At 45.9% G+C, this 27,977-nt stretch overlaps 1 protein-coding gene across 1 annotated transcript in view; it reads left to right on the top strand.

Annotated features, from left to right (window-relative positions):
* LOC128069676 (histone-lysine N-methyltransferase PRDM7-like) overlaps nt 1-20,935 on the top strand; it is a 50,229-nt gene extending 29,294 nt beyond the window's left edge. Inside the window, exons 10-12 of the mRNA XM_052662787.1 lie at nt 4,832-5,031; nt 5,353-5,484; nt 20,807-20,935. Coding sequence (XP_052518747.1) covers nt 4,832-5,031; nt 5,353-5,484; nt 20,807-20,935 — 461 coding nt within the window. The remainder of the gene's footprint in view (nt 1-4,831; nt 5,032-5,352; nt 5,485-20,806) is intronic.
* The last annotated feature ends 7,042 nt before the right edge of the window (nt 20,936-27,977 follow it).

Genomic DNA, 27,977 nt, shown 5'->3' with positions numbered 1-27,977 from the left:
GGACTACTATTTTGTATCTCTTTTCAGCAAATGGCACTGCCACCCTACATATGAGACGGCTCCCCAGCTAAGTTCCCACCTCTGCACTCACACACAGAAACACCAAGTCCTCTTTCTCTTCTCCCATGGGAAGTGTATCTTTGGGGCTCAGTTTTGACACAGTTCTTCCCCCACGTTCTGGTCAACTGGACCTTCTGGTCCCATGTCCAACTCCACAGGACTCATCTCCTTCCCTCTTCACAATGTACCCTTTCCCTGCCCTCTCTGGTCCCCACAATCTATCAGAGAGCTCAGAGACACATATGATTTCATATCAGGTGGATTTTATTTTATTTTCATTATTAATGTATGCTGTTGGTATAACATTCAACGTCTGTACTGTTGGCCTTTTCTCAGCGAGGTGACCCCCGAAGATTTCTGAGGTCTCTAGCTGTGCTCTGAAGTCACTGGCTTCCCACTAGTCTGGCTGGAATGCAGGGGTCTCCATGATCCCTGGGGCCTCCTGCAGTTCATTCTGATTCAGCTCTTCATTCACCTTGGAACAATGGCTAAAGAGCTTTCAACCTCTGATTTTCTTCAGTTTCTTTGATGTGGGAGATTTATGAGAAGCTTCCTTGGTCAGCTTTGCTTGAATGTGCTTATTCAACCTAACAGTTACCCTGGCAACCTGGAGAAAACAAAAGAGGCAGGACAGAGTTTCATTAATTTGTGGAAAAGAGTGAAGATGGATGAGAACAACGGCTTCAGGAGAAGGGATGTGGGCAGAGATGGGATATGTGCCAGGCAAGGACACGGGAGGGGGTGTTGTAGGGGCGGTGTCAACGGGCAAGAGGAGCTTGTGTGGGTTCATTTCACCTTGACACTTTTGGACCTCAATTGATAGGAGGTTTTATTCCCCCCTCTTGGTTGCCATACCCTTCTAGAGCACTATATTTCCTGCGGCTGTAGTCGCCAACCCCTTGAGTACCTGGTGCTGCGAGAATCCCTGTGACAGAAGCAGCTGTACGACCTCCACACTGGGCCCTCACAGGGGCAAGACCAAGTCCTCCAGGGCAGCCTTAGGAGCAAAACCCACTGGACAAACCACATGCAGAGATGGAAATAAAATCACAATTGAATCCCAGGGACAGAGTGGCTAAAAAATAAGACCCAAAACCTTCTTACCAGCAGTACAAGCTGCGGATTAAAACCACAAGCTCAACTAGGCAGACTCTGTGCCTATGGAATATATAAAAGAACACTGATAACTCCCACAAAAGAAAACACCCTAGTTCTGGTAGCTGTGGACATTGGAGGCAAGAACACATAGGAGTAGGACCAGTGGACTGTGACTTCCAGTGAGGGAAAGGATTCTGACAGCAGTGACTCAAGAAAAACATGTATTATTCTTATGTTTTGACTTGCTCTGTAGATTCTTTTTATTTTTTTCTTTTTCTATCCCCTTTTCCCCCCTTTGTTGTAGTTGTCTATTTTATTGGCACTATGAAATCTAATGAAGCTTTGGAGGACTATTTTTTTCCTCATATTTTTTATTGCTGTTATAAACCTCTGTCTCTCTGTTGGGCTTTTGAAGTTCTGTGGAGTTTCCCTTTTTTTCTTTTTCCATTTTCTATTCTTTTCTCTATTTTATAGTTTTAATTTTTAAAAACTACTATATATTTTCTACATTTATTATGTTGATTGCCTTTCCAATGTTCTTTTCCCCCTCAGTTAATCTTTAATGTATATAAATCTTCGTCTACCTCTATTTAACTTTGCATACTTATTCTTTTTTTTTCTCTTTCCTCTGAACATTTTGTTAGTTTTATTTTCATTACTTTAATCCCCACTTGGAACTTTGCTTTAGTTTTGTTTTCTTGTTTGTGCTTTAGTTAGTTTTGTTCTTAGCTGGTATATATCATTTTTGGTTTTCTTTGTTCTCCAGGTCAATCTACTGTACTTAATTTTCTTTGGACTATTTTGATTTTGCTTATGGATGTATATGTGTATATTCCCATATGGGAATATATGTGTATATTCCATTATTTTAATTATTATTTGGCTGATATTGTAACTGCCACTTGCCTAGGGTTCATCTTTGGTATCTCTTTTCTGAATATTTGTTTTAATTTAACTTAATGCCATAACAAAGCACTTGTGATATCTCTGATCCAGCCCTGAGTTGAATCAGTAGGAGAAGTGACTCCAAGATCTGAGAGAAACAGAGTGTTGGAACCTAACAAACACCATGATAGGCTTTAGGAACTAAGGTAGGACTCATGGGAAAGGCTGAGTCATTGCCCAGTGAGGTCATCCCCGCGGATGCCAGGACTTGTCTAATCAGCATACTCCCCATAACCTGGTTTGAGGTTATCAGGATGTAAAAGACATGCCCCTGCAGCCAACAGCCAATTAGTAAATACCAGGAAACCCCTGCAGCCAATAAGGATTAGCCAATTAGTAAATACTAGGAAACTCCTGCAGCCAATCAGCCCTTGCCAACTCTCTGTTCTGAAACCTATAAATACTGCTGTACATCTGGGCTCAGGGCTCCTTGCTCCATTCCACTGCATTGGATGTGGCAGGAGCCCTAGCTTGAGCTAGAAATAAAACCTCTTCATGCTTTTGCATTGCTGTGGATGTCTTACTCTCAGTTTTGGGGACTCGGACTCTGGGCATAACATTTGGGGGCTCGTCCGGGATCCCTTTAACTGGGAAAAATAACACTCTCCCGGTAGAAGGGGTTTCCTCACTAGGAGGAAAGATATTTGAACACCAGTGTTAAGTCTGGTTAAGTCCAGCGTAAGGCCGAGACCCAGCATACGCAGTGGAAGGCAACTGGCAGCCAGCATAAGACCGGGGCCCAGCATTCGCGCTGGAAGGCAGCTGGTTCTGTGAGGGATTGGGAAGGAACATCTCTCCCGACTCCGAATCTGGTGGGCAGTGGACGCCCTTCAGTAAGATAACACTGGGAAGCAAGACAACAGTAACCCGGGATAGATCTAGTTCTGTGTTTTTGGCCGATATTTGTTTGTCTTCTGTCTGTCGCCTTTCTTTGTGTGCCAGCGCCATTTTTGTTTTTTTGTGTGTTCATTGTGAGCTCCGTCATTATGGGTCAAAGCTCTTCCACCGCTTTGTCTGTAATGACTGACCATGAAGATCGGGAGAGTCAGAAGAAGAAGCCGATACTCCAGGAATCTTTTTTATATCCTAGCCTGATTGACTTAGACACTGAAATCTCACCTCCCCCATATATGCAGCCACTCTTGCCCCCGCAGGTACCGCAGGTGTCGTCCGTAGAACAAAGGAGGGACCCAGAACCCTCGGCTCCACCATGGGAAGGGGGGCCGGCCCAAGGAACTCGTGGAAGGATTCAAAGGGGCAGAGACTTGTCTGAGGACGGAAGCCGGGAGGCTCCTTCATCCACCGTTCGAGCATTCCCTGTCCGGTGGGGCCAGCAAAATCCCGGTGGGGAGCGAACATACCAGTACTGGCCATTTTCTATGAGTGATTTATATAACTGGAAAACTCAAACCCCTTCTTTTTCCGAAAAACCCCAAGGTCTTATTGATCTCTTAGATTCTATCTTGTTTACTCACAATCCTACTTGGGATGATTGTCAGCAGCTGTTGCAGGTGCTCTTCACCACGGAGGAACGGGAGCGAATTCTATCAGAAGCATGAAAACATGTTCCAGGAGTGGATGGAAGACCCACCACGCAGCCCCACCTAATCAAGGAGGGGTTTCCTTTGATGCAACCAAACTGGGATTTTGAACGCGCTGAAGGTATGGAGCGTCTCCGAGTGTACCACCAGACTCTGATGGCTGGCCTCCGGGCAGCCGCCAGGAAAACAACGAATTTGTCTAAGGTAAATTTGATAAGGCAGGAGCCAAATGAGAGCCCAGCAGCCTTTTTAGAGAGGTTAATGGAGGCTTTCAGGCAGTATACACCCATGGACCCTCAAGCTGATGAGTCACGCACAGCATCTTGCTAGCCTTTGTTAATCAGGCAGCTCCGGATATCAGGAGGAAGTTACAGAGGATAGAGAGGCTGGGAGAACAGTCAATACAGGATCTGGTGAGGGCAGCTGAGAAAGTGTTTAATAACAGAGAGACCTCTGAGGAGAAGGAGGAACAAATTAGATGGGAGGAAAGGGAATTTAGAGCTAAGGAAAACCGAAGAAATCAGAAAGAGCTGGCTCAAATTTTCTTTGCAGGGACGAGACTGAGACCTGATTCCCAGAAGACTCGAGACACCCAGCCGAAAGGAAGGGAGAAACCAGCCAGACCGACCCTAAAGAGAGACCAATGCGCCTATTGCAAACAGCAAGGGCACTGGAAAAATGAGTGCCCCAAGAGAAACCTGAAAAAAAGGACTGTAAGAAAAGAAGAGTCTCCCTCGGGTACCCACATTTTATATGCAAGAGAAGATAGTGATTGGGGGGTCAGGGCCCAGCACCCCTCCCCGAGTCCTGGGTAACTATTAATGTGGAGGGGAAACCGGTCAGCTTCATGGTGGATACGGGAGCCCAATACTCAGTCCTCAATCAAAAATTCGGGCCAATGTCCAAGAAGACTAGCTTGGTCCAGGGAGCCACCGGGACAAAAAGATATTACTGGACTACTAAACGAAAAGTGGACTTGGGAGCCCAACGGGTGTCCCGCTCATTTCTGGTGATCCCGGAATGTCCGGCCCCTTTATTAGGAAAAGACCTATTGTCCAAAGTCAATGCACAAATTCACTTTGACTCTGGAGGGATATCAGTCACAGATGGGCTTGGACAACCAATTCATGTTTTATCCCTGGCACTGAGAGATGAATACAGACTACATTCACCAAAACCCCCTGCAGCTGTGGACCCGGCTATGCTACAATGGATCCAAAAATACCCTCTGGCCTGGGCCGAGATGGCAGGAGTAGGACTGGCAAAACAAAGACCTCCCATCATTGTTGAACTAAAAGCAAATGCTACCCCTGTGAAGATAAAGCAGTACCCCATGAGTCAGGAGGCCCAGCAAAGAATCACACCACACATACAGCACCTCCTGAAGGTAGGGATTCTTAAAAAGTGCCGGTCCCCATGGAATACTCCCCTGCTGCCTGTGAAAAAGCCCGGGGGAACGGACTTTAGACCCGTCCAAGATCTTCGTGAAGTCAACAAACAGGTGGGTGACATTCATCCCACTGTCCCTAACCCATACACCCTCCTGAGTGGTTTACCACCAGACTACATCTGGTATACAATCTTGGACTTAAAAGATGCCTTTTTCAGTTTGCCTCTGGTCCCCCAGAGCCAACAGATCTTTGCATTCGAATGGACTGACGAAGACAGTCAAACTGTAGGACAGCTGACCTGGACTCACCTTCCACAGGGATTTAAAAACTCGCCGACATTGTTCAGCGAGGCTCTAAGCGAGGACCTCTGTGAGTACCGGACTAGCCACCTGGACGTTGTCCTATTGCAATATGTGGATTACCTCATGCTGGCCGCTACTACCAAGGAGGTATGCCTAGAGGCCACAGGCGACCTCCTTCAGACTTTGGAGACATTGGGGTACTGGGCAAGTGCAAAGAAGGCCCAAATTGCTAAACAGGAAGTTGTTTACTTGGGGTACAAAATAAAACAGGGGCAAAGATGGTTGACTCAGGCTATGAAAGAGACTATTTTACAGATCCCCGAGCCAAGGACTCCTTGGCAAGTGAGGGAGTTCTTAGGGACTGTTGGGTACTGCAGGCTATGGATCCTGGGGTTTGCTGAAAAGGCCCAGCCTCTATATGAAGGAAGTAGAGAAAACAAGAACTGGACTTGGACTGAGCCAATGAGGCGGGCGTTTCAGGAACTCCGGCAGGCATTGCTAGAAGCCCCGGCCCTAGTTCTCCCTGGCCCGGCTAAGCCATTTCAACTGTTTGTGGATGAAAAGCAGGGAGTGGGAAAGGGAGTCCTGACACAGCAATGGGGACCTTGGCGGCGGCCTGTGGCATATACCTCTCTAAACGGCTGGACCCGGTAGCTGCTGGATGGCCACCCTGTCTCCGTATCATCACAGCCGCTGCTCTCCTTATCCATGATGCTGACAAGTTGACTTATGGACAGCGCCTCCTGGTCTACACTCCCCATGCCATAGAGGGGATCCTCAAACAGCCACCTGGTAAGTGGATTTCTAACACTCGCTTAACCCATTACCAAGCCCTGCTGTTAGATGCTCCATGGATACACTTTCAGACACCTTGTTTTCTAAATCCTGCTACTCTCTTGCCCATCCCAGAGGAGGATGGGCCTCTCCATGACTGTGTTGAAGTATTGGCTGAGGTAACCACCATAGGAAGAGACCTCAGCGACACACCATTAAAGGACAGTGAGCTGATATGGTTCACAAATGGGAGCAGTTATATAAAGGATGGGCAGAGAAAAGCGGGGGCAGCCATAGTAGATGACACTGGGAGGGTCGTCTGGGCCAAGGCTTTGCCCCCTGGAACATCCGCCCAAAAAGCAGAATTGATATCTGTGACACAAGCACTAGAGAGGGCGAAAGGAAAAAAGATCACCATTTACACTGACAGCCAGTATGCATTCGGCACCGTGCATATTCAAGGCCCTATATATAAAGAATGGGGGTTCTTGATGGCAGAGGGGAAAGAGATTAAGAACCTACCTGAAATACACAGTCTCTTGGCAGCGGTCCACTTGCACCGGGCGGTATCCATAGTACATGTCCCAGGACACCAGAAAGGAGAAGATGCCAGGGCCCGAGGCAACCGTGCTGCTGATGCAGCAGCCCGCAAGGTGGCCGCTGGATACTGCCAAGCTCGTGTGCTGGCTGTAGGATTACCACCGCCAGGGATGGGGACTCCACCCCCAAGCCCCATATACTCCCCCTCCGATTTAAGCAGGATGCAGGATAACACCAACTGCCCTGCAGGCAAAGACAGATGGTATCGGGACCAGGATGACAATCTGTTGCTTCCTGCCGACCTGGGTAGACATCTCTGTACCCATTTACATCAAACCACCCATTTGGGAGAGAAGACTCTGACGCTTCTACAAGCAGCGCAGCTGCGGTTTCCCTGACAAAAGAAAACCATACAGGACATAGTCCGCACCTGCAAGGCCTGTCAGATGATGAGACCGGGAAAAGGACAGCACACAGGTGTAAGATACCGGGGGGAAAGGTCGGGACAGCATTGAGAGATAGATTTTACAGAGGTAAGGCCAGGCAAGTATGGCTATCGTTACCTGTTAGTTTCGGTTGATACGTTTTCTGGGTGGGTAGAAGCTTACCCCACTAAAAAGGAGACAGCAATAATAGTGGCTAAGAAGCTCCTAGAAGAGATAATACCTAGGTTTGGGCTGCCGGCATCTATTGGCTCTGATGATGGACCTGCATTTGTGAGCAAAATTGTTAAAGGACTGGTCTCAGCCCTGGGGACCAAATGGAAGCTACATTGTGAGTACAGTCCCCAGAGCTCAGGACAAGTAGAAAGAATGAATTGGACCCTAAGAGAAACTTTAACAAAGCTGGCAATAGAGACTGGAGGGGACTGGGTAACCCTCCTTCCCTTTGCGCTTTTTCGGGTGTGCAATACCCCCTATAAACTAGGTTTGACTCCCTTTGAAATTGTATATGGAGGTCCACCCCCCATTTGTTCAGTGTTTGAGGGAAAGACTAAACCATCTCTCTCACTACGCACATTCCGACAAGAGATGCCGGCTTTAAGTAAAGTGCATAAACATATCTGGTCACTGATACAAGAAGTTCATGAGGGCCAGAGTAAAGGAACAATCCCGTCCCATATATGGGCCCAGGAGATTGGGTCTGAGTTAAGAGACACCAGTCAAAAACCTTAGAGCCAAGATGGAAGGGCCCCTATGTTGTTCTCCTTACCACCCCCACTGCCCTAAAGGTGGACGGAATTGAACCCTGGGTGCACTGCAACCACGTGTGTCGTGCCACCCCAGAGGAACAAGAAAAGACCCAAAAAGAATGGAAGGCGACACTGCATCCCACCAACCCCTTAAAAATGAAGCTCGTCCGCCAGCTGGCCCCAGACAAATCCCCCTGACTCTCCTGTTGGTGGCCCTCCTTCACTCTGGAACTGCTGGTGCTAACCCACATCAACCTGCTAAGATCACCTGGACGCTTTGTAATGGACTAACCCATGAGGTACTCAATTCGACTACTGGAATCCCCCCAATACTTGGTGGCCAGATTTATTCTTCGACCTTGAACCTTTGTACAAAGAACATATCAGTACAGTTCAAGTGATGATGCTGAGACAACAATATCAGGCAATGTCTCAGAATGAAGAGGAGGATTCCTCTCCATGATCAAAGGACAGGGGGGAATCTGGGACCTAACAAACGCCATGATAGGCTTCAGGGACTAAGGTAGGACTCATGGGAAAGGCTGAGTCATTGCCCAGTGAGGTCATCCCTGCGGATGCCAGGACTTGTCTAATCAGCATACTCCCCGTAACCTGGTTTGAGTTTATCAGGACGTAAAAGACATCCCCCTGCAGCCAATAGCCAATTAGTAAATACCAGGAAGCCCCTGCAGCCAATAAAGATTAGCCAATTAGTAAATACTAGGAAACTCCTGCAGCCAATCAGCCCTTGCCAACTCTCTGTTCTAAAACCTATAAATACTGCTGTAAATCTGGGCTCGGGGCTCCTTGCTCCACTCCACTGTGTTGGATGTGGCGGGAGCCCTAGCTCGAGCTAGAAATAAAACCCCTTCATGCTTTTGCATTGCTGTGGACATCTTATTCTCTCAGTTTTGGGGACTCTGACTCTGGGCATAATACAGAGAACTCCTAACCGTAGTGAGTATCAAATAGTGAGAACTCACACAATGGAAACCACTTGAATATAAGGCTTGGCATCACCCAGTGTAGGACACCTCATCCAAACAACAAACAAGACAAAAATACAAACCCAATCATCAGCAGACAGGATTACCACCTCACTCAGCTCTGCACATCAGAAGGAAAAAAAAAAAACTCAGCATAAATCTCACCTGATGCAAAGCTAATACAAACCACTGGACCAACCTTAGGAGGGCAGAAACCAAAAGGAAGAAAGAACTCGACTTTGAAGCTTGGGAAAAGGAGTCCTCAAACACAATATTATTTTTAAAAATGAGGAAAAGGGCTAGAATTGACACACAAATAAAGGAACAAACTAGAAACACAGAAGCCCAAATAAAGAGAAAATAGGCAAACTGTCAGAAAAATGATTCAGTAGAATGATAGTAAAGATGATGAAAAACCTTGAAAACAGAATGGAGAAAATGGAAGAATCAATTAACAAAGACCTAGGAGAATTAAAGAATAAATATATGGACAAACAACACAATTACTGAAATAAAAATACTTTAGAAGGAATCAATAGCAGAATCTCTGAAGCAGAAGAACAGATCAGTGAGTTGGAAGGTAAAATGTTGGAAACAACTGCTGAAGAGCAAACTAAGGTAAAAAGAATGAAAAGAACTGAGGATAGTCTCAGAGACCACTGGTACAATATTAAATGCACCAATATTTGAATTATAGGGGTTCCAGAAGAAGAGAGAAAAAGAAAGGGTATGAAAAAATTTTTGAAGACATAGTTGGAAATTCCCCCAACATGGAAAAGGAATTAGTCAATCAAGTCCAAGAGGTACAAACAGCCCCATACAGGATAAACCCAAGGAGAAACATGCGAAGACACATACTAATCAAACTAACAAAGATTAAACACGAAGAAAGAACATTAAAAGTAGCAAGGGAAAGGCAACAAGTAATATACAATGGAAAACCCATGTGTTTAACAGCTCATCTTTCAACAGAAACTCTGCAGGCCATAAGGGAATGGCAGGATATATTTAAAGCACTGAAAGGGGACAATCTACAATCAAAATTACTGTACCTGGCAAGGATCTCCTTGAAAATTGATGGAGACGTCAAAAGCTGTTCAGACAAGCAAAAGGTAAGAGAATTCACTACCACAAATCCAGTTTTACAACATGTAAAAGGGACTTATGTAGTCAAGAAATACAACAGAAGAAAAAACATCTACAAATTCAACCCCAAACAAGTAAGAAAATGCCAATAGGAACATATATAACAATCATTACTTTAAATGTAAATGGATTAAATGCTCAACCAAAAGACACAGGCTGATTGAATAGACACAAAAACAAGACCCAGGCGGGTGGTTCCAAGATGGCAGAGGTATAGGATGGGGAGACCACTTTCCCCCTCACAAATTCATCAAAAGATCATTTGAATGTTGAGCAACTTCCACAAAACAATTTCTGAATACTGACAGAGGACACAAGGCACCCAGAAAGGCAGCTCATTCTCTTGGAAAGGAGAACAAAGGATTGAGTGAATACCAAAGGAGACCTCGCAGGCTGTGTACAGGCCCCTCCCCACCGCCAAAGGCAGAGAGGCAAGTGTGCGACAGCTAGAGATGGAAGGCAAGGGGCAACGTCTGCCCCAGAGAACTGTATCCTCCACCAAACTGTGTGAAGGTTCCCAGCTGCTAACCATGTCTTCCCAGGATCCTGGACTGTTGACGTCTGCCAGGAGGGTCACAGCCTGAGATCATCTCCCCAGGGGAGACACACAATACACCTGAGACAGTTCTCTCACAGCACACCCGGGAAACTGAGCAGCCTGGACTGGGGAGGTGATTAAGGTGCACAGACCACCTGGGACAGTGTGCTCACCAAGCACCTCTTTGGCTGAGCTGCTCAGACCTGGGAAGGTCACAAAACACATGCCCAACCGAGTCTGTGCCTTTGCTGAGTACCCAAGGACCTGAACCTGAGTAGCTTAGACCTGGGAAGTGCCCAAAAGGCAGGGCCAGATTTGGATAGTGACCCTGCAGGGAAACCTGGAGCCTGAGCAGCACAGACCTGGAAAGCACATGCCACCATGAGCTGGGGCAAACCAAGTGTGGTCCGTACACTGTGAGCACTCCCCCAACACATGCCAGGGATAGTTGTTTACAGTGTTCCTCCCTCCCCACAGCACAATTGAACAAGTGAGCCTAAATAAGTGATCACCTTTGCCCCCTTGTGTCAGGGAGGAAATTAGACACTGAAGAGACTTGCAAAGGAAGTCAAAGAGGAAGCTTTGGCTTTTATAGGAAGCCAAAATAAACAAAGAAGAGGGAACAGCTATGAGAGTGACAGGTGCAACCAATTAAACCCTGTAGTTAACACTGACCGGAGAAGGCAATGGCACCCAACTCCAGTACTCCTGCCTGGAAAATCCGATGGATGAAGGAGCCTGGAACGCTGCAGTCCATGGGGTCGCTGAGGGTCGAACACGACTGAGCGACTTCACTTTCACTTTTCACTTTCATGCATTGGAGAAGGAAATGGTAACCCACTCTAGTGTTCTTGCCTGGAGAATACCAGGGACGGGGCAGCCTGGTGGGCTGCCATCCATGGGGTCACACAGAGTCGGACACAACTAAAGTGACTTAGCAACAGCAGCAGCAGTTAACATTGACCAAGCATTGGAAGGGGCTTATAGACCTTGAGAAAAAGTACAAGCTGGAACAAAGAACTATCTGAAATTGAAGTCATCCCACGCTCTACACAACAGCTCCAGAGAAATTCAAATATATTTTTTCTATTATCAAATTTTTAATTTTCTTTAGGAAATGGAGTACATCAAGGCTGTATATTGTCACCCTGCTTATTTAACTTCTATCCAGAGTACATCGTGAGAAACGCTGGGCTGGAAGAAGCACAAGCTGGAATCAAGATTGCCGGGAGAAATATCAATAACCTCAGATATGCTGATGACACCACCCTTATGGCAGAAAGTGAAGAGGAACTGAAAAGCCTCTTGAAAGTGAAAGAGGAGAGTGAAAAAGCTGGCTTAAAGCACAACATTCAGAAAACTAAAATCATGGCATCTGGTCCCATCACTTCATGGGAAATAGATGGGGAAACAGTGTCAGACTTTATATTGGGGGGCTCCAAAATCACTGCAGGTGGTGACTGCAGCCATGAAATTAAAAGACACTTACTCTTTGGAAGAAAAGTTATGACCAACCTAGATAGCATATTCAAAAGCAGAGACATTACTTTGCCGACTAAGGTCCGTCTAGTCAAGGCTATGGTTTTTCCAGTGGTCATGTATGGATGTGAGAGTTGGACTGTGAAGAAAGCTGAGCGCCAAAGAATTGATGATTTTGAACTGTGGTGCTGGAGAAGACTCTTGCAAGTCCCTTGGACTGCAAGGAGATCCAACCAGTCCATCCTAAAGGAGACCACTCCTCGGTGTTCACTGGAAGGACTGATGCTGAGGCCAATACTTTGGCCACCTCATGCAAAGAGTTGACTCATTGGAAAAGACCCTGATGCTGGTAGGGATTGGGGGCAGGAAGAGAAGGCGACGACAGAGTATGAGATGGCTGGATGGCATCACAGACTTGATGGACATGAGTTTGAGTGAACTCCGGGAGTTGGTGATGGACAGGGAGGCCTGGCGTGCTGTGATTCATGGGGTCACAAAGAGTCAGACATGACTGAGCAACTGAACTGAACTGAACTGGTTACTCCTTTAATTTTCATTTTTATAACCTACAATTACCTTGCAAAAAAAGGCCCTAATTGATATAGAAAATTTCATATATTTAAAAAATAATTTTTGTGATTGATTTTGCTTTGTATTTTTAATATTGTTTTAGAGAGTATAACTTAAACTCTAGACTTTACTTAAATTAGTAAACGAAGCAACTGACAAAGAATTAATCTCAAAAATATGCAAGCAGCTCAACACCAGAAAAATAAACGACCCAATCAAAAAATGGGCCAAAGAACTAAGCAGACATTTCTCAAAAGAAAACATATGATGGCTAACAAACACATGAAAAGATGCTCAACATCACTCATTATCAGAGAAATGCAAATAAAAAGCACCATGAGGTACCATCTCACTCTGGTCATAATGGCTGCTATCAGAAAGTGTATAAACAAAAAATGCTGGAGAGGCTGCAGAGAAAAGGGAACCCTCTGACACTGCTGGTGGGAATGCAAACTAGTCCAGCCACTATGGAGAAGAGTGTGGAAATTCCTTAAAAAACTGGAGATAGAATTGCCATATGACACAGCAATCCCACTGCTGGGCATACACACCAAGGAAACCAGAACTGAAAGAGACACGTGTACCCCAATGTTCATTGCAGCACTGTTTACAATAGCCAGGACATGGAAGCAACTTAGATGTCCATCAGCAGATGAATGGATAAGAAAGCTGTGGTACATATACACAATGGAATATTACTCATTTGAATCAGTTCTAATGAGGTGGATGAAACTGGAGCCTGTTATACAGAGTGAAATAAGTCAGAAAGAAAAACACCAATAGAGTATATTAACACATTTATATGGAATTTAGAAAGATGGTAACAATGATCCTATATGCAGGACAGCAAAAGAGACACAGAGATAAAGAACAGACTTTTGGACTCTGTGGGAGAAGGCCAGGGTGGGATGATTTGAGAGACTAGGATTCAAATATGCATATTACCATATGTGAAATAGATCACCAGTCCAACTTCAATGCATGAAACAGGGCACTCAAAGCCAGTGCACTGGGAAAACCGTGAGGGATGGCATGGGGAGGGAGGTGGGATGGGGGTTCAGGATGGGAAACACATGTACACCCATGGCTTTTTCAAGTCAATGCATGCATAAACCACCACAATATTGTAAAGCAATTAGCCTCCAATTAAAATAAACCAATTAATTTAAAAGAAAAAGACCCATCCGCTTCAGACCTAAAGACACATATAGACTGAAAGTGAGAGGATGGAAAAATATATTCCAATGCAAATGGGAAGCAAAAGAATGATGGAGTAGCAATCCTCATATCAGACAAAACAGACCCTAAACTACAGAAGATTACAAGAGATAAGGAAGGACACTACATAATGACCAAAGGATCAATCCAAGACAAAGACATAACAATTGTAAATATCTACGCACCCAACTTAGGAGCACCTCAATACATAAGCCAAACACTAAGAGACATAAAAAGAGAAATTGACAGTAACACAATCATAGTAGAAGACTTTGACACCCCACCCACACCAATGGACAGATCATTAAAACAGAAAATTAATGAGGAAACACAGTTCTTAAATGATTCATGAGATGAGATGGATCTCATTGATATCTTCAAGACATGCCATCCAAACGCAGAAGACTACACCTTCTTCTCAAGTGCACATGGAACATTATCCAGGATAGACCACATCTTGCATCACAAATGAAACCTCAGTAAAATTAAGAAAACTGAAATTATATCAAGCATCTTCTCCGATCACAACACTATAAGACTAGATATCAATTACAAGGAAAAAACTGTAAGAAACACAAACACATGGAAATAAAAGAACATGTGTCTAAATAACCAACAGGTTACTGAAGAAATCAAAAATTTTCTAGCAACAAATGACAATGAAAATATGACAAATCAAAACCTATGGGATGCAGCAAAAGCAGTTCTAAGAGGGAAGTTTATAGCAATACAATCCTAACTCAAGAAACAGGAAAAGCATTGAACAGACAATATCAATTTACACCTAAAACAACTAAAAAAAAAGAAGAACCCCCCCCCCCAAAAAAAAACCCCAAACATTACTAGAAGGAAAGAAATCATAAAGATCCAAACAAAAATAAATGAAAAAGAAATGAAAGAAAGAATAGTAAAGATGAATAAAACTAAGAGCTGGTTCCTTGAGAAGATAAACAAAATTGACAAACCTTTAGCCAGACTCATCAAGAAAAAAAGAGAGAAGAATCAACTCAACAAACTTATAAATGAAAAAGGAGAGGTTACCACAGCCAATGCAGAAATACAAAGGATTATAGGAGACTATTATGAATAATTCTATGTCAATAAAATGGATAACTTGGAAGAAATGTACAGATTCTCAGAAAAGTTCAATCTTCCATGACTGAACCAGGAAGAAATAGAAATTTTGAACAACCCAATTACAAGCTCTAAATCGAAGCTGTGAACAAAAATTTCACAAAAGACAAAAGCCCAGGAACAGATGGCTTCACAGGTGGATTCTATCAAACATTTAGAGATGAGCAAATGCCTATCCTCTAAAACGATTTCAAAATATTGTAGAGGAAGAAACACTTCCAGACTCATTCAACGAGGCTACCGTCATCCTGATACCAAAACCAGACAATGACAAGACCAAAAAAGAAAACTACAGGCCAATATCACTAATGAAAACAGATGCAAATAATCCTCAACAAACTTTTAGCAAACAGAATTCAACAACACATCAAAAAGCTCATACGCCATGATCAAGTTGGGTTTATTTCAGGGAAGCAAGGATTCTTCAATGTATGCAAATCAATCAATGTGACAGATCATACGAACCAACTGAAAGATAAAAATCATATGATAACCTAAATAGATGCAGAAAAAGTCATTAAATTTAAAAATTTAAAATTATTAAATTAAAAATAAAAATTAAAAAGAAATAAGCTAAAAAAAAGGGGAAAAAAGTTGAAATGACCCAAATGTCCATCAACTGGTGATCAAATAAATAAAACATGCAATGCAATATTATTCAGCCATCAAATGAATGGAGTTCTTATACATGCTATAACATACTGTAGCTCTTAAATGACTACATTAATTAAAAGAAACCAGGAACAAAAGGCTGCCTATTGCATTATTCCGTTCATGTGAATAAATAAGTCCCATATTAGGTAATTCTCTGGAGACAGAAATTAGAGGAATGGATGCCAGATGAAGGGGAAAATGGAAAATGTCTGCCAACTGGACAATATTTTCCATTGGAGTGATGAAAATACTCTAGAATGAGGCAGCAGCTATGGTTATGCAACCTATGGATAAATTGCAAACCAATGAATTATACAGTTTAGCTGGTAAATTCATGGTACATGAACAACATGTCAATAAATAAAAAGTTTTTCTAAAAATACCACTGAACTTAACTTATGTGTCCAGGAATATCATCCTTCAAAAATAAAGGAGAAGTAGATATTCTCAAATGAACAAAAAATTAAGGAATTTATTCTCAGCACATATCTAGTCTATAAGAAATGCCAAAAGAAGTTATTTACACAGGATAAGATGATATTGAAGAGAAACTATGAGTTAATAAAGAGTGTCATGTTGAAGTTTGACAGAAAACAACAAAATTCTGGAAAGCAATCATCCTTCAATGAGAAAATAAATTAAAAAATAAATGAAGGCACAGTGAAATGAAGGGTTTTTCTTATTATTAATTAGTAAAAGACAAATGCTTGTTTGGGTTTCTCCATCTTTACTTTTCACTGATTATGAATCTTCATAATTTAAGTGGATTTCATGTATACAAGGTATATTTTGGCTCAGTGGTAAAGAATCCACCTGCAATGCAGGAGCTGTAGTGGATGCAAATTCCATCTCTGGGTCAGGAAGATCCCCTGCAGGAGAGCATGGCAACCCACTCCAGCATTCTTGCCTGGAGAATCGCCATGGACAGAGGAGAGTGATGTGCTTACAGTCCATGAGGTGGCAAAGAGTTGGACACGAATGAGCAACTAAACAACAACAGACACACCTTCTTACTAGAAACTCTGAAGATACTAGAAATAGATGAGAAAATTCTCAGCCTAAACAAAACGAAACAAAATGCCTAGACAGTAGAGCTGAATTATAAAGAGCCTAGACAGTAGAGCTGAATTATAAAAAACCTAGACACTGGAGCTTAAGTATAAAAGATTTTAGGCAATAAAATGTCTCCCAACAGTAGTGTTAACAGTGTGTTCCACACAAGAGAGAGGAATAATTTTTAATATGCACTCAGTAGAAAAACTTTCTACTTACATTCAAAAATTAAAGAAAATAAAAATGTCAAGAAAACATACATAGTATAAAATCTATTGGTCATTTTATATATAATTAATACTGTAAAACTGTAAGGGAATTTTTAAGAAAAACATCCAAAAAAGACAGATTTAGCAGCCCCAATGAAGGTAATTTTATTTTATTTTCTCCATAGTCTCAAAATAACTGACAAGTAAGAATAAATTTCAATTTAAAACATAGTTTTCAAATTCAGCAGGATATTTTATGTTCGAATATAGGAAGATTTTGTAATTTTTAAACTAAAAAAGTTTGTACCTTGCAGTGAATACTTTGTTTCACAGATTTAGACATAAATAAAAGCACATTGTGTGCCTTACATTGACAATTTTTGTGGTATAACTGTGTATTTAGAATCAACTGTTTTAATGTGGGGTGTGTATTAGTACATTCCCTTGGGGACTGCAGGCTGTGCAGGAAGTGACCTCAATGCCTTGCAAACCAATAAGGATGCTCTGTGGAATGGGGCAGTGGTAACCATGGCAGACTGTGTTGGTGACAATTGTTTCACAGGGTCTTCTCTTAATGAACCCCTTCATAGAAGATGATGAATTTTTAAAGATAAGTACTAAAACTGCGGCTGTATGAATATATACATATATATGTGTGTGTGTATATATATATATACACACACACATACACACATATGTGTGTGCGTTTCTATATATATACACACACATATGTGTGTGCGTTTGTATATATGTACACTGAAATTTTGTACCTTGTGAATAATATATAAATGTTAAAACCTGACATATATGACAACAAACGTTTAAACCGTAAACTAACAAAATTTGGTTTTGCAGAGGAAACGTATTTAATTACTGACATTATTTTAGAATACTGGAGAATGGAGGTGGTAATCAAAACAGAACCAGCATTTACTTGGTTTTATTCTTGTAGTAAAGCTCTTTGTGGGCAATGCCCCCCAGAATTGCCTGCACGGGATGTGGGCTACTCCCCCCGCCCCACCTGTGGGAGCCCACTGCTCCATTCTAAATTCCTTTGCTCTGAAGAAGACATACAGATGGCTAACAAACACATGAAATGATGCTCAACATTAGTCATTATCAGAGAAATGCAAATCAAAACCACAATGAGGTACCATCTCACGCCAGTCAGGATGGCTGCTATCCAAAAGTCTACAAACAATAAATGCTGGAGAGGGTGTGGAGAAAAGGGAACCCACCTCTTACACTGTTGGTGGGAATGCAAACAAGTACAGCCACTATGGAGAACAGTGTGGAGATTCCATAAAAACCTGGAAATAGAATGGCCATATGACCCAGCAATCCCACTGCTGGGCATACACACCAAGGAAACCAGAACTGAAAGAGACACGTGTACCCCAATGTTCATCACAGCACTGTTTACAATAGTCAGGAAATGGAAGCAACCCAGATGTCCATCAGCAGAAGAATGGATAAGAAAGCAGTGGTACATATACACAATGGAATATTACGCAGCCATTAAAAAGAATGCATTTGAATCAGTTCTAATGAGGTGGATGAAACTGGAGCCTATTATACAGAGTGAAGTAAGTCAGAAAGAAAAACACCAATACAGTATACTAACACATATATATGGAATTTAGAATGATGGTAATGATGACCCTGTATGCGAGACAGCAAAAGAGACACAGATGTACAGATCACTCTTGTGGACTCTGTGGGAGAAGGCGAGGGTGGGATGATCTGAGAGAACAGTATTGAAATATGTATATTATCATATGTGAAACAGATCACCAGTCCAGGTTCAATGCATGAGACATGGTGCTCGGGGCTGGTGCACTGGGATGATCCAGAGGGATGGGATGGGGAGGGAGGTGGGAGGGGGCTTCAGGATGGTGAACACATATACACCCGTGATGGATTCATGTCAAGTATGGCAAAAACCACTACAATATTGTAAAGTAATTAGCCTCCATTTAAATAAAGTGAACAAAATAAATTCATTTGCTGCTGCTGCTGCTGCTGCTGCTGCTGCTGCTGCTGCTGCTGCTGCTGCTGCTGCTGCTGCTGCTGCTAAGTCGCTTCAGTCGTGTCCGACTCTGTGGGACCCCATAGACAGCAGCCCACCAGGCTCCCCCGTCCCTGGGATTCTCCAGGCAAGAACACTGGAGTGGGTTGCCATTTCTTTCTCCAATGCATGAAAGTGAAAATTGAAGGTGAAGTCGCTCAGTTGTGTCCGACTCTTAGCGACCCCATGGACTGCAGCCTTCCAGGCTCCTCCATCCATGGGATTTTCCAGGCAAGAGTACTGGAGTGGGGTGCCATTGCCTTCTCCGAAATTCCTTTGCTAAAAACAGCCTAATCAGTGTTGGCTTTGTGACCTCCAAAAACACCACTATTTTCCTTCCTTTCTTCCCTCCTTCCTCCCCCCTCTTTCTTTCCTTTTCTCTTTTATTATACAATTGTGAACTTTGCTTTCCATTTATAGTTATTACAAACTACTGGCTCTATTCCCCATGTTGTACAGTCCATCCTTGAGCTCATCTTACACCTCACACGCTGTGCCTCCCGCTCCCCCATCTCTGTATTGCCCCTCCCTCTTCCCCTCCCTGCTGCTAACCAGTAGATTGTTCTCTATATCTGTGAGCCTCCATTTTTGTTATATTCTCTACTTTGTGGTGTTTTTAGATTCCATTAAGTGATATCATACAGTATTTGTCTATCTCTGTATGAGTTACTTTACTTAACAGTATACCTTCCATGTTGCTGCAAATGTCAATATTCCATTCTTTTCATGGGGCACCTTCTTTCTATGCCTTTTTAGCAAATGGCACTGCCACCCCACACACGACACAGGCTCCCCAGCTAAGTTTCCATCTCTGCACTCACATAGAGAAACACAAAGTTCTCTTCCTCTTCTGCCATGGGAACTATATCCTCTAGTTTCAGGCCACTGACATGCCACCCCCCAGGACACACATGAAAGGCATACATCAGGATCTGTCAGAAACAAATCCTCCCTTGTGGGATGAGAACAAGGGTCCCAGAGGACCATGGGGGACCCAGAGGGAGGAGCACATTGTGTGGTATGGCAGGGGCTGGGGATGTCGTTGTGGTGACTGGGCAAGCGGGTGTACCCAGATGCAGAGGACCAGCGATGCCAAAGTGGTACCCTTTAATGATCTTTCTGTGCCTGAGATATCCACTCTGGTCCACTGCTTCTGTGAGGATGGCTGCATTGCTCCCAGCCTCAGGCCAGTCACCATGAGCCTGAACTTGCTCAACTGTTGGACCATAACTCTCTGAGATGGAACACGATTGCTGAGGTGGGGTCCCTTTGGGCCTCCTCAAAGGGGCAATTGATGTTGGGGTTCTTGGCTGCCAAGGGAGGGCTCGGGGCCTGGTCAGTCCCATGCTGACCTGCCCGGTGCAGCCAGCAGATCCATAGGTCCTGCCATGAGACATAAGTGACAAGACACAGAGCTTGTGAGTGGATCACCAATGAGGCCTGAAGGCAGATCCGTGCCGAGGGAGGACCCTCTCCTCTCCCAGGTGGGGAAGCTCAGGCTGATGCAGCCTGGATGCAGAGCCTGGATTCAGGTCATGCGAGAAACAGGTGACAGGCTGAGACTGGAGGCTTGGGGCTTCATGTGTACTAGGCTCATTCAGAGACATTCTGTTTACAGCATGTGAGACCCAGGTGATTCTCACAGAGGCAGGCTGAATTAATCACCTTTGTAGGCATCATCCTTTCTTGGGTCCTGCTGCTCACAGAGATCCTGGGTCTTCCTCGGTGTGACTATGAGGACTCAGGGTGACAGGCCCTGAGACCTGCCACCGCACTGGGGCCATCCGGGACGTCGCAGGCAGCAGGTGGCCCAGCAGGTGAGGAGGCTGCCTTCTTCAGTGGGGAGGCAGTGGAGGAAGGAACGGCCCTGGAGGAGGGAGAGGTGGTGCGGTCTGGCAAGTGTTCCAGCTGCTGATGGAAGACATCATTGAGGAGGTGGAAGTGGTGGTGAAAGAGGAGCAGGAGAAGCTGTCCTCGCAGGACTGGGAGGAGAAGCTGGAGGAGCAGGGCCAGGAACATCCAAGGACAGGAGCCTAGAGCGACCAGCCCCCACTGGAGGCGCTGGAGGCGTTGGCAGCCCTGCAAGTGGAGATGAGCTCCACGAATGAGAAAGACCCCAAAGCCTATCTTCAGATCCAGAGGAAGAACCATCAGAGGAGAAAGCGTCCCTTGAGTCAGAGAAGTGCCATCATCCGGGGCATCCCTGGCTTGTGGGCCAAAGCCGTATCCTTAGTGTCGCTTCTCAGGGGTCAGATGCTCAGGAGGATGAGAAGGAACAGGAGCAGGAGGAGGGGTGGACGTGAGGGAACCCGCCAGCTGTGTGGAGGCCAAGGGAATTGGGGGGCAATGAATTGGGGTTCGTGGGAGCTGTGATCTCCACAGCCACAGTGCCAGCAGAACCTGGGAAACTTTCTACCCGTACATGTCTGAGCAAATGACTATGGGAGGCTCAATTTGGCTCGCATCTGAATAGAAGCCACACAGTTTGGCAGGGAATGGATGTCATCACTGACTGGAGACAGTGTGCCAGATGATGCCAGTACATCCATGCGACCCCTTGTGAAGACAGGGCGCAAGGAAGAGAACCAGGCCTCTCTTGCTAAATGCACAGACACTGGCACTTGTGTACGGAGAATGCATGCTGCAGGGACTGCAGATCCTGAAGTTTCTGGCAACTGACATGGCACTTCCCAGGACACACATGCCAGGCATACATCAAGTGTGGTCAGAAACAGATTCTCCCACGGGGAATGTTGACAAGGGTCCCAGAAGACCATAGGGGACCCAGAGGGATGAGAGCATCGCCTGGTGTGGCAGGGGCTGGGGATGTCGGTGTGGCAGCTGGGCAAGCGGGAGTACCCAGTTGCAGAGCACCAGCGATGCCAAAGTGGTACTCCTATATGACTTGTCTGTGCCTGAAGTACAGGTGGTCCTGAAAGGAAACAAGTACTCCCAAAAGGTAGTACTTACAGATGCCTGTTCTGGTGCCCTTGCTCTACATGAGAGTAACCCTGTTACTTGAGACTCATCCTTCCCCGGCATGTGGCATGATTGGTTCCTTGACTTTGAACAGATTATGAACCACCGCCAGATGCCTGTCATGGTCAGTGACCGAGATGAAGACTTGCTTATCTCCATGGTGGCTTTGAAGGGCAGAAAGGAAGCCTCTGGACAGGTGGGTTTGGCAGCTGGCAGGCATGTGGGGGTCAGGGGATCCTATGACCCGGGTGTGTGCATTCGCCGTGAGCCTTTGGAAAGGAAAAACGGAAGATGCTGATGCCTGGCTGGCAGGCAAGCTGCGGACCCTAGAAGCTTGTTGCACCTTCAACACTTCCATCCTGCCGGTCCTGGCAGGGGCTGGAACAAGGCCATCCCCAGTCCCACTGTAAGCTGGTATTTTCCTTTTGGGAAAACCCGTACATCAAGAACAGAGAGATCATTAAGGAGTACCACTTTGGCATCGCTGGTGTGACCTGGCTCCCAAGGTGGTGTGGGTGGGTGGGAGAGGGAGTCAGATGCACCACCTACCTGAGTCTTTCCTGTCTCCCCTGTCCTACTTCAGGATATAGGGCATGTACGTCCTCTCCGGTCCATTGCTTCTGTGAGGATGGATGGAGAGTGTCCAACCTCAGGCCAGACACCAGCAACGTGAACTTCCTCAACTGATTCTTGGACCACAACTCTCCAGGATGTAACAGGATTGCTGAGGTGGGGTCCATCTGGGCCTCCCCAGAATGGACGATATGTGTTGTGGTTCTTGGCTGCCCATGAGAGGGCTTGGGGCTGGTCATCATAGGCTGTCCTCTGCTGTGCAGCCAGCAGATCATTGGCGAGGGCCTGTGAGTCAATCCCCTGCAGTATTACCCCCAGGAGGAAGGTCCTGCCATGAGAGGTAAGTGGCAAGACAAAGAGGTTGTGAGGGGGTCAGGAGGTGAGGCCTGAAGGCAGATCAGTGTAGAGGCCAGGACCCTCTCCTCTCCCCAGTGGGGAAGCTCAGGCACATGCAGCCTGGATTCAGAGCCTGGATTCACTTCATGAGGGAAGCAGGTGACAGGCTGAGAGTAGAGTCTTGGGGCCTTCATGTGTCCTAGTCTCATTCAGAGATGCTCTGCTTACAGCACGCGAGACCCAGGTGCTTCTCACAGAGGCAGGCTAAATTAAGCACCTTGGTCGGCATCATCCTTCCCTGGGTCCTCTGCTCACGGAGACCTGGGTATATTTCAGTGCGAGCCCGACGATTCAGGGTGCTGGAGCCCTGAGACCTGCCGGCACGCTGGGGCCATAAGGGATGTCTCAGGCAGCAGGTGGCCCACCAGTCGAGGAGGCTGCCTTCTTCAACAGGAAGGTAATGGAGGAAGGAGAGGCCCTGGAGGAGGGAGAAGTGGTGTGGTCCGGCAAGTGTTCCAGCTGCTGGTGGAAGACCATTGAGGAGGTTGAAGTGGTGGCGGAGGAGGAGCAGGGGAAGCTGTCCTCGCAGGAGTGGGAGAAGAAGCTGGAGGAGCAGGACCAGGAACATCCAAGGACAGGAGCCTAGAGCGACCAGCCCCGACTGGAGGCACTGGAGGCATTGGCGGCCCTGCAGGTGGAGCTGAGCTCCGCAAATGAGAAAACCCCAAAACCACATCCAACACTTCGCCTCTCAGCATCACCTCACAAGCAGAGGTGGAAAAGGCCTCAGAGGCTTCAGGCTCAGGTGGTGGGAACAGGCTTGGAGCTGCTTTTTACGTTATGTAGGGCAGGTCACGCAAGTGAGTGAAGGCCAGAGGGAGTTTTCTGTTAAAAACCGATTGTCTGGGGAACAGATGGGCTTGGGTGGAGCTGAGCCCAAGGGGGCTGGGAGTCCATACTCAGGAACCCTGTATGCCTCTCTCGTCTCTGCCTCCTAATCTGGTTAACCCCCAGTCTGCCGCCTGATGCCACTTTGCCTGTGCACTTTCACACTCAGACTGTCCATTCAGTGACAGATATTTGCTTAGCACCTGCCTCTGGCCAGATTGTGTTCCAGGCACGGGACAGTTGTGAGGAGACAGACAATAACCCCAGTCCTTCTGGAGCAGAAATTCTACCAGAGGCCAAACCCTCCTACCTCACCCCAATTCCCAGCCCTAGGCTGCAGGGCCACTCCTCTTTCACCCCTCCCGGTCCTGATGCTCTCTATTGTCCTGAGGAGCCTCCGTAGACCTACAGGTCTGCTCACTGCAATCGCTCTGCTGACCCCCTAACCACCACCCAGAACCCCATTGGGACCCCCTGGGTGGGCACCTTCTATTCTTCCCGGGGATTGGCAGGACACATGGCTCCTGGCCCTTGCCAGGGCAGGGTGGTATGGTTAGAACAACCCACTTTATTTAAGTTTGTAAATAAGTACACTTACTCATAGAGAAAATCTGTTCATGTCAGACATGAAATGATAATTGCTGTGGGTGGATGGGGAGCTTCTCTGCCTTCTCTGGGATTCCCTAGGACAGTGAGGCAGTGTAGCCTTGGTTCCTGGGCACTGCCCTGCTGTGCAGCCATCCAGGCCCTGCTCACCCTGGTCTGAGTCAACCACCAAGCACACAGACCCAGGAGACCAGCCGGGGGCCCCTCTGCACTGCCCCCTCCCCTCTCCACTTGCACAAACCTGGACGACCGCTGCCCTGGGCTCCTGACACCAGGCCAGATGAAGGTGCTCACTGGCAAGCTGTCCTTTGACACTGAGGGTTACTGGCAGAAGAGGGGCCAGGAGAGCTTCTACCCATATGTGGGCATGAGGGCCAGATAGGTGGAGCCCTGAGATGCACTTTGACCTGCAGGCCGACCTGCCCCACCCCAATCCCAATGGGCACCTGCTCTAAGCCCCCAGCCTTGACCACTCCACGCCCACGCCACCCAACCCCACGATCAGGCTGACTCACCCTCTGTGGACAGAGGCTCACCTGAGCCCCTCCAGTTCCTTGTCCCCTTCGCCTAACCTGTTCAGGATGTCCTAACCCTTGGGAACCTCCAGGCCCAGGGGCCCCTCCAACTGAGTGCTTCCGCTGGGGAGGCCCCAGACCCACCCACAGTGCCCCAGCTGGCCTTGGGGCTCGTGTCCACTGACTCAAGCCCTGGGATGCTGTTCCCAGGGCAGCACTGGGCCAGGCTGTGAGCACTCCCAGTGCCCCGTCTGCCTGCAGGTCATTTTCACCATCACAGATGAGACCCACAAGTTCCATGGGCTACCACTGCTGAGCCCGTGATCTTACACCACATACTGAGGAAGCTAGTGGCTGACAGGCAGCCAGCCTGTGAGCCTGAACATGCTGTTACGACAGACCGAGCCACCCCCAAGCAGCAGGGTGGGCGTGTTCCTCATGGGCACGAGGGTCACACTTTCTCTGGAACATTCTGGCCACATGTCACAGGGGCAGGTGTCACTCAGGATTCAATAAAGTTGCTGCTGGTGCCTACAAGGTGGCTATGGTCACAAGGCAAGGTCGACAGGAGCTGCCCCACGGGGATGGGGGGAAGGCATGAGCACAGGCATGGGATAGGGGAACCACTGGGGGTACTTGGAGCACTTTTCCACATAGCCACACAAGGACACACAGCTCACGTGAAAAAAATAAAATCTTCCACACTTTCCTCATGAATTTGCCATGAAGTGATGGGACCAGATGCCATGATCCTAGTTTTCTGAACATTGAGCTTTAAGCCAACTTTTTCACTCTCTCTTTCATTTTCCTTAAGAGGCTCTTTAGTTCTGTTTCACTTTCTGCCATAAGTGTGGTGTCATATGTATATCTGAGGTTATTGATATTTCTACCCACAATCTTGATTTCAGCTTGTGACTCATCCAGGCCAGTGTTTCTCATGATGTACTCTGCATATAAGTTAAATAAGCTGGGTGATGATATATAGCCTTGACATACTCCTTTTCCTATTAGGAACCAGTCTGTTGTTCCATGACGAGTTCTATCTGTCGCTTCCTGACCTGCATATAGATATCTCAAGAGGCAGGTCAGGTGGTCTGGTTTTCCCAACTCTCTCAGAATTTTCCAGTTTATTGTGATCCACACAGTCTAAGCCTTTGGCCTAGTCAATAAAGCAGAAATAGAGGTTTTTCTGAAATTCTTGCTTTTTTGATGATCCAGGGGATGCACTCATCTCACATGCTAGTAAAGTAATGCTCAAAATTCTCCAAGCCAGGCTTCAGCAATACGTGAACCATGAACTCCCTGATGTTCAAGCTGGTTTTAGAAAAGGCAGAGGAACCAGAGATCAAATTGCCAACATCCGCTGGATCATGGAAAAAGCAAGAGACTTCCAGAAAAACATCTATTTCTGTTTTATTGACTATGCCAAAGCCTTTGACTGTGTAGATCACAATAAACTGTGGGAAATTCTGAAAGAGATGGGAATACCCGACCACCTAACCTGCCTCTTGAGAAATCTGTATGCAGGTCAGGAAGCAACAGTTAGAACTGGACATGGAACAACAGACTGGTTCCAAATAGGAAAAGGAGTACGTCAAGACTGTATATTGTCACCCTGCTGATTTAATTTATATGCAGAGTACATCATGAGAAACGCTGGACTGGAAGAAACACAAGCTGGAATCAAGATTGCTGGGAGAAATATCAATAACCTCAGATATGCAGATGACACCACCCTTATGGGCAGAAGGTGAAGAGGAGCTAAAAAGCCTCTTGATGAAAGTGAAAGAAGAGAGCAAAAAAGTTGGCTTAAAGCTCAACATTCAGAAAACGATCATGGCATCCGGTCCCATCACTTCATGGGAAATAGATGGGGAAACAGTGGAAACAGTGTCAGACTTTATTTTTTGGGGCTCCAAAATCACTGCAGATGGTGACTGCAGCCATGAAATTAAAAGACGCTTCCTCCTTGGAAGAAAAGTTATGACCAACCTAGATAGCATATTCAAAAGCAGAGACATTACTTTGCTGACTAAGGTCCGTCTAGTCAAGGCTATAGTTTTTCCTGTGGTCATGTATGGATGTGAGAGTTGGACTGTGAAGAAGGCTGAGCGCCGAAGAATTGATGCTTTTGAACTGTGGCGTTGGAGAAGACTCTTGAGAGTCCCTTGGACTGCAAGGAGATCCAACCAGTCCATTCTGAAGGAGATCAACCCTGGGATTTCTTTGGAAGGAATGATGCTAAAGCTGAAACTCCAGTACGTTGGCCGCCTCATGCGAAGAGTTGACTCATTGGAAAAGACTCTGATGCTGGGAGGGATTGGGGGCAGGAGGAGAAGGGGACGACCGAGGATGAGATGGCTGGATGGCATCACGGACTCGATGGACGTGAGTCTGAGTGAACTCCGGAAGATGGTGATGGACAGGGAGGCCTGGCATGCTGCGATTCATGGGGTCATAAAGAGTTGGACATGACTGAGGGACTGAACTGAACTGGGATGCTGGAAATTTGATCGCTGGTTCCTCTGCCTTTTGTAAAATAAGCTTGAACATCTGGAATTTCACGGTTCACGTATTGTTGAAGCTTGGCCTGAAGAATTTTGAGCATTACTTTGCTACCATGTGCAATGAGTGTAATTGTGTAATAGTTTGAGCATTCTTTGACAGTGCCTTTCTTTGGGATTGGAAGAAAAACTGACCTTTTCCCCATCCTGTGGCCACTGCTGAGTTTTCCAAATTTGCTCACATATTGAGTACAGTACTTTCACAGCATCATCGTTTAGGATTTGAAATAGCTCAACTGGAATTCCATCACCCCCACTAGCTTTGTTCATAGTGATGCTTCCTAAGGCCCACTTAGCTTCACATTCCAGGATGTCTGGCTCTAGGTTAGTGATCACACCATCGTGATTATCTGGGTCGTGAAGATCTTTTTTGTACAGATTTTCTGTGTATCTTTGCCACCTATTCTTAATATTTTCTGCTTCTCCTCGGTCCTTACCATTTCTGTCCTTTATTGAGCCCATCGTTGTATGAAACATTCCCTTCATACCTTTGATTTTCTTGAAGAGATCTCTACACTTTCCCATTCTATTGTTTTCCTCTTTCTTTGCACTGATCACTGAGGAAGGCTTTCTTATCTCTTCTTGTTATTCTTTGGAACTCTGCATTCAAATGGGTAT

This window comes from Budorcas taxicolor, chromosome X (genome assembly GCF_023091745.1).
Source record: "Budorcas taxicolor isolate Tak-1 chromosome X, Takin1.1, whole genome shotgun sequence".
NCBI lineage: Eukaryota > Metazoa > Chordata > Mammalia > Artiodactyla > Bovidae > Budorcas > Budorcas taxicolor.
The sequence above is the reverse complement of the archived record's forward strand: the minus strand, read 5'-3'. Positions and strand labels throughout refer to the sequence as shown.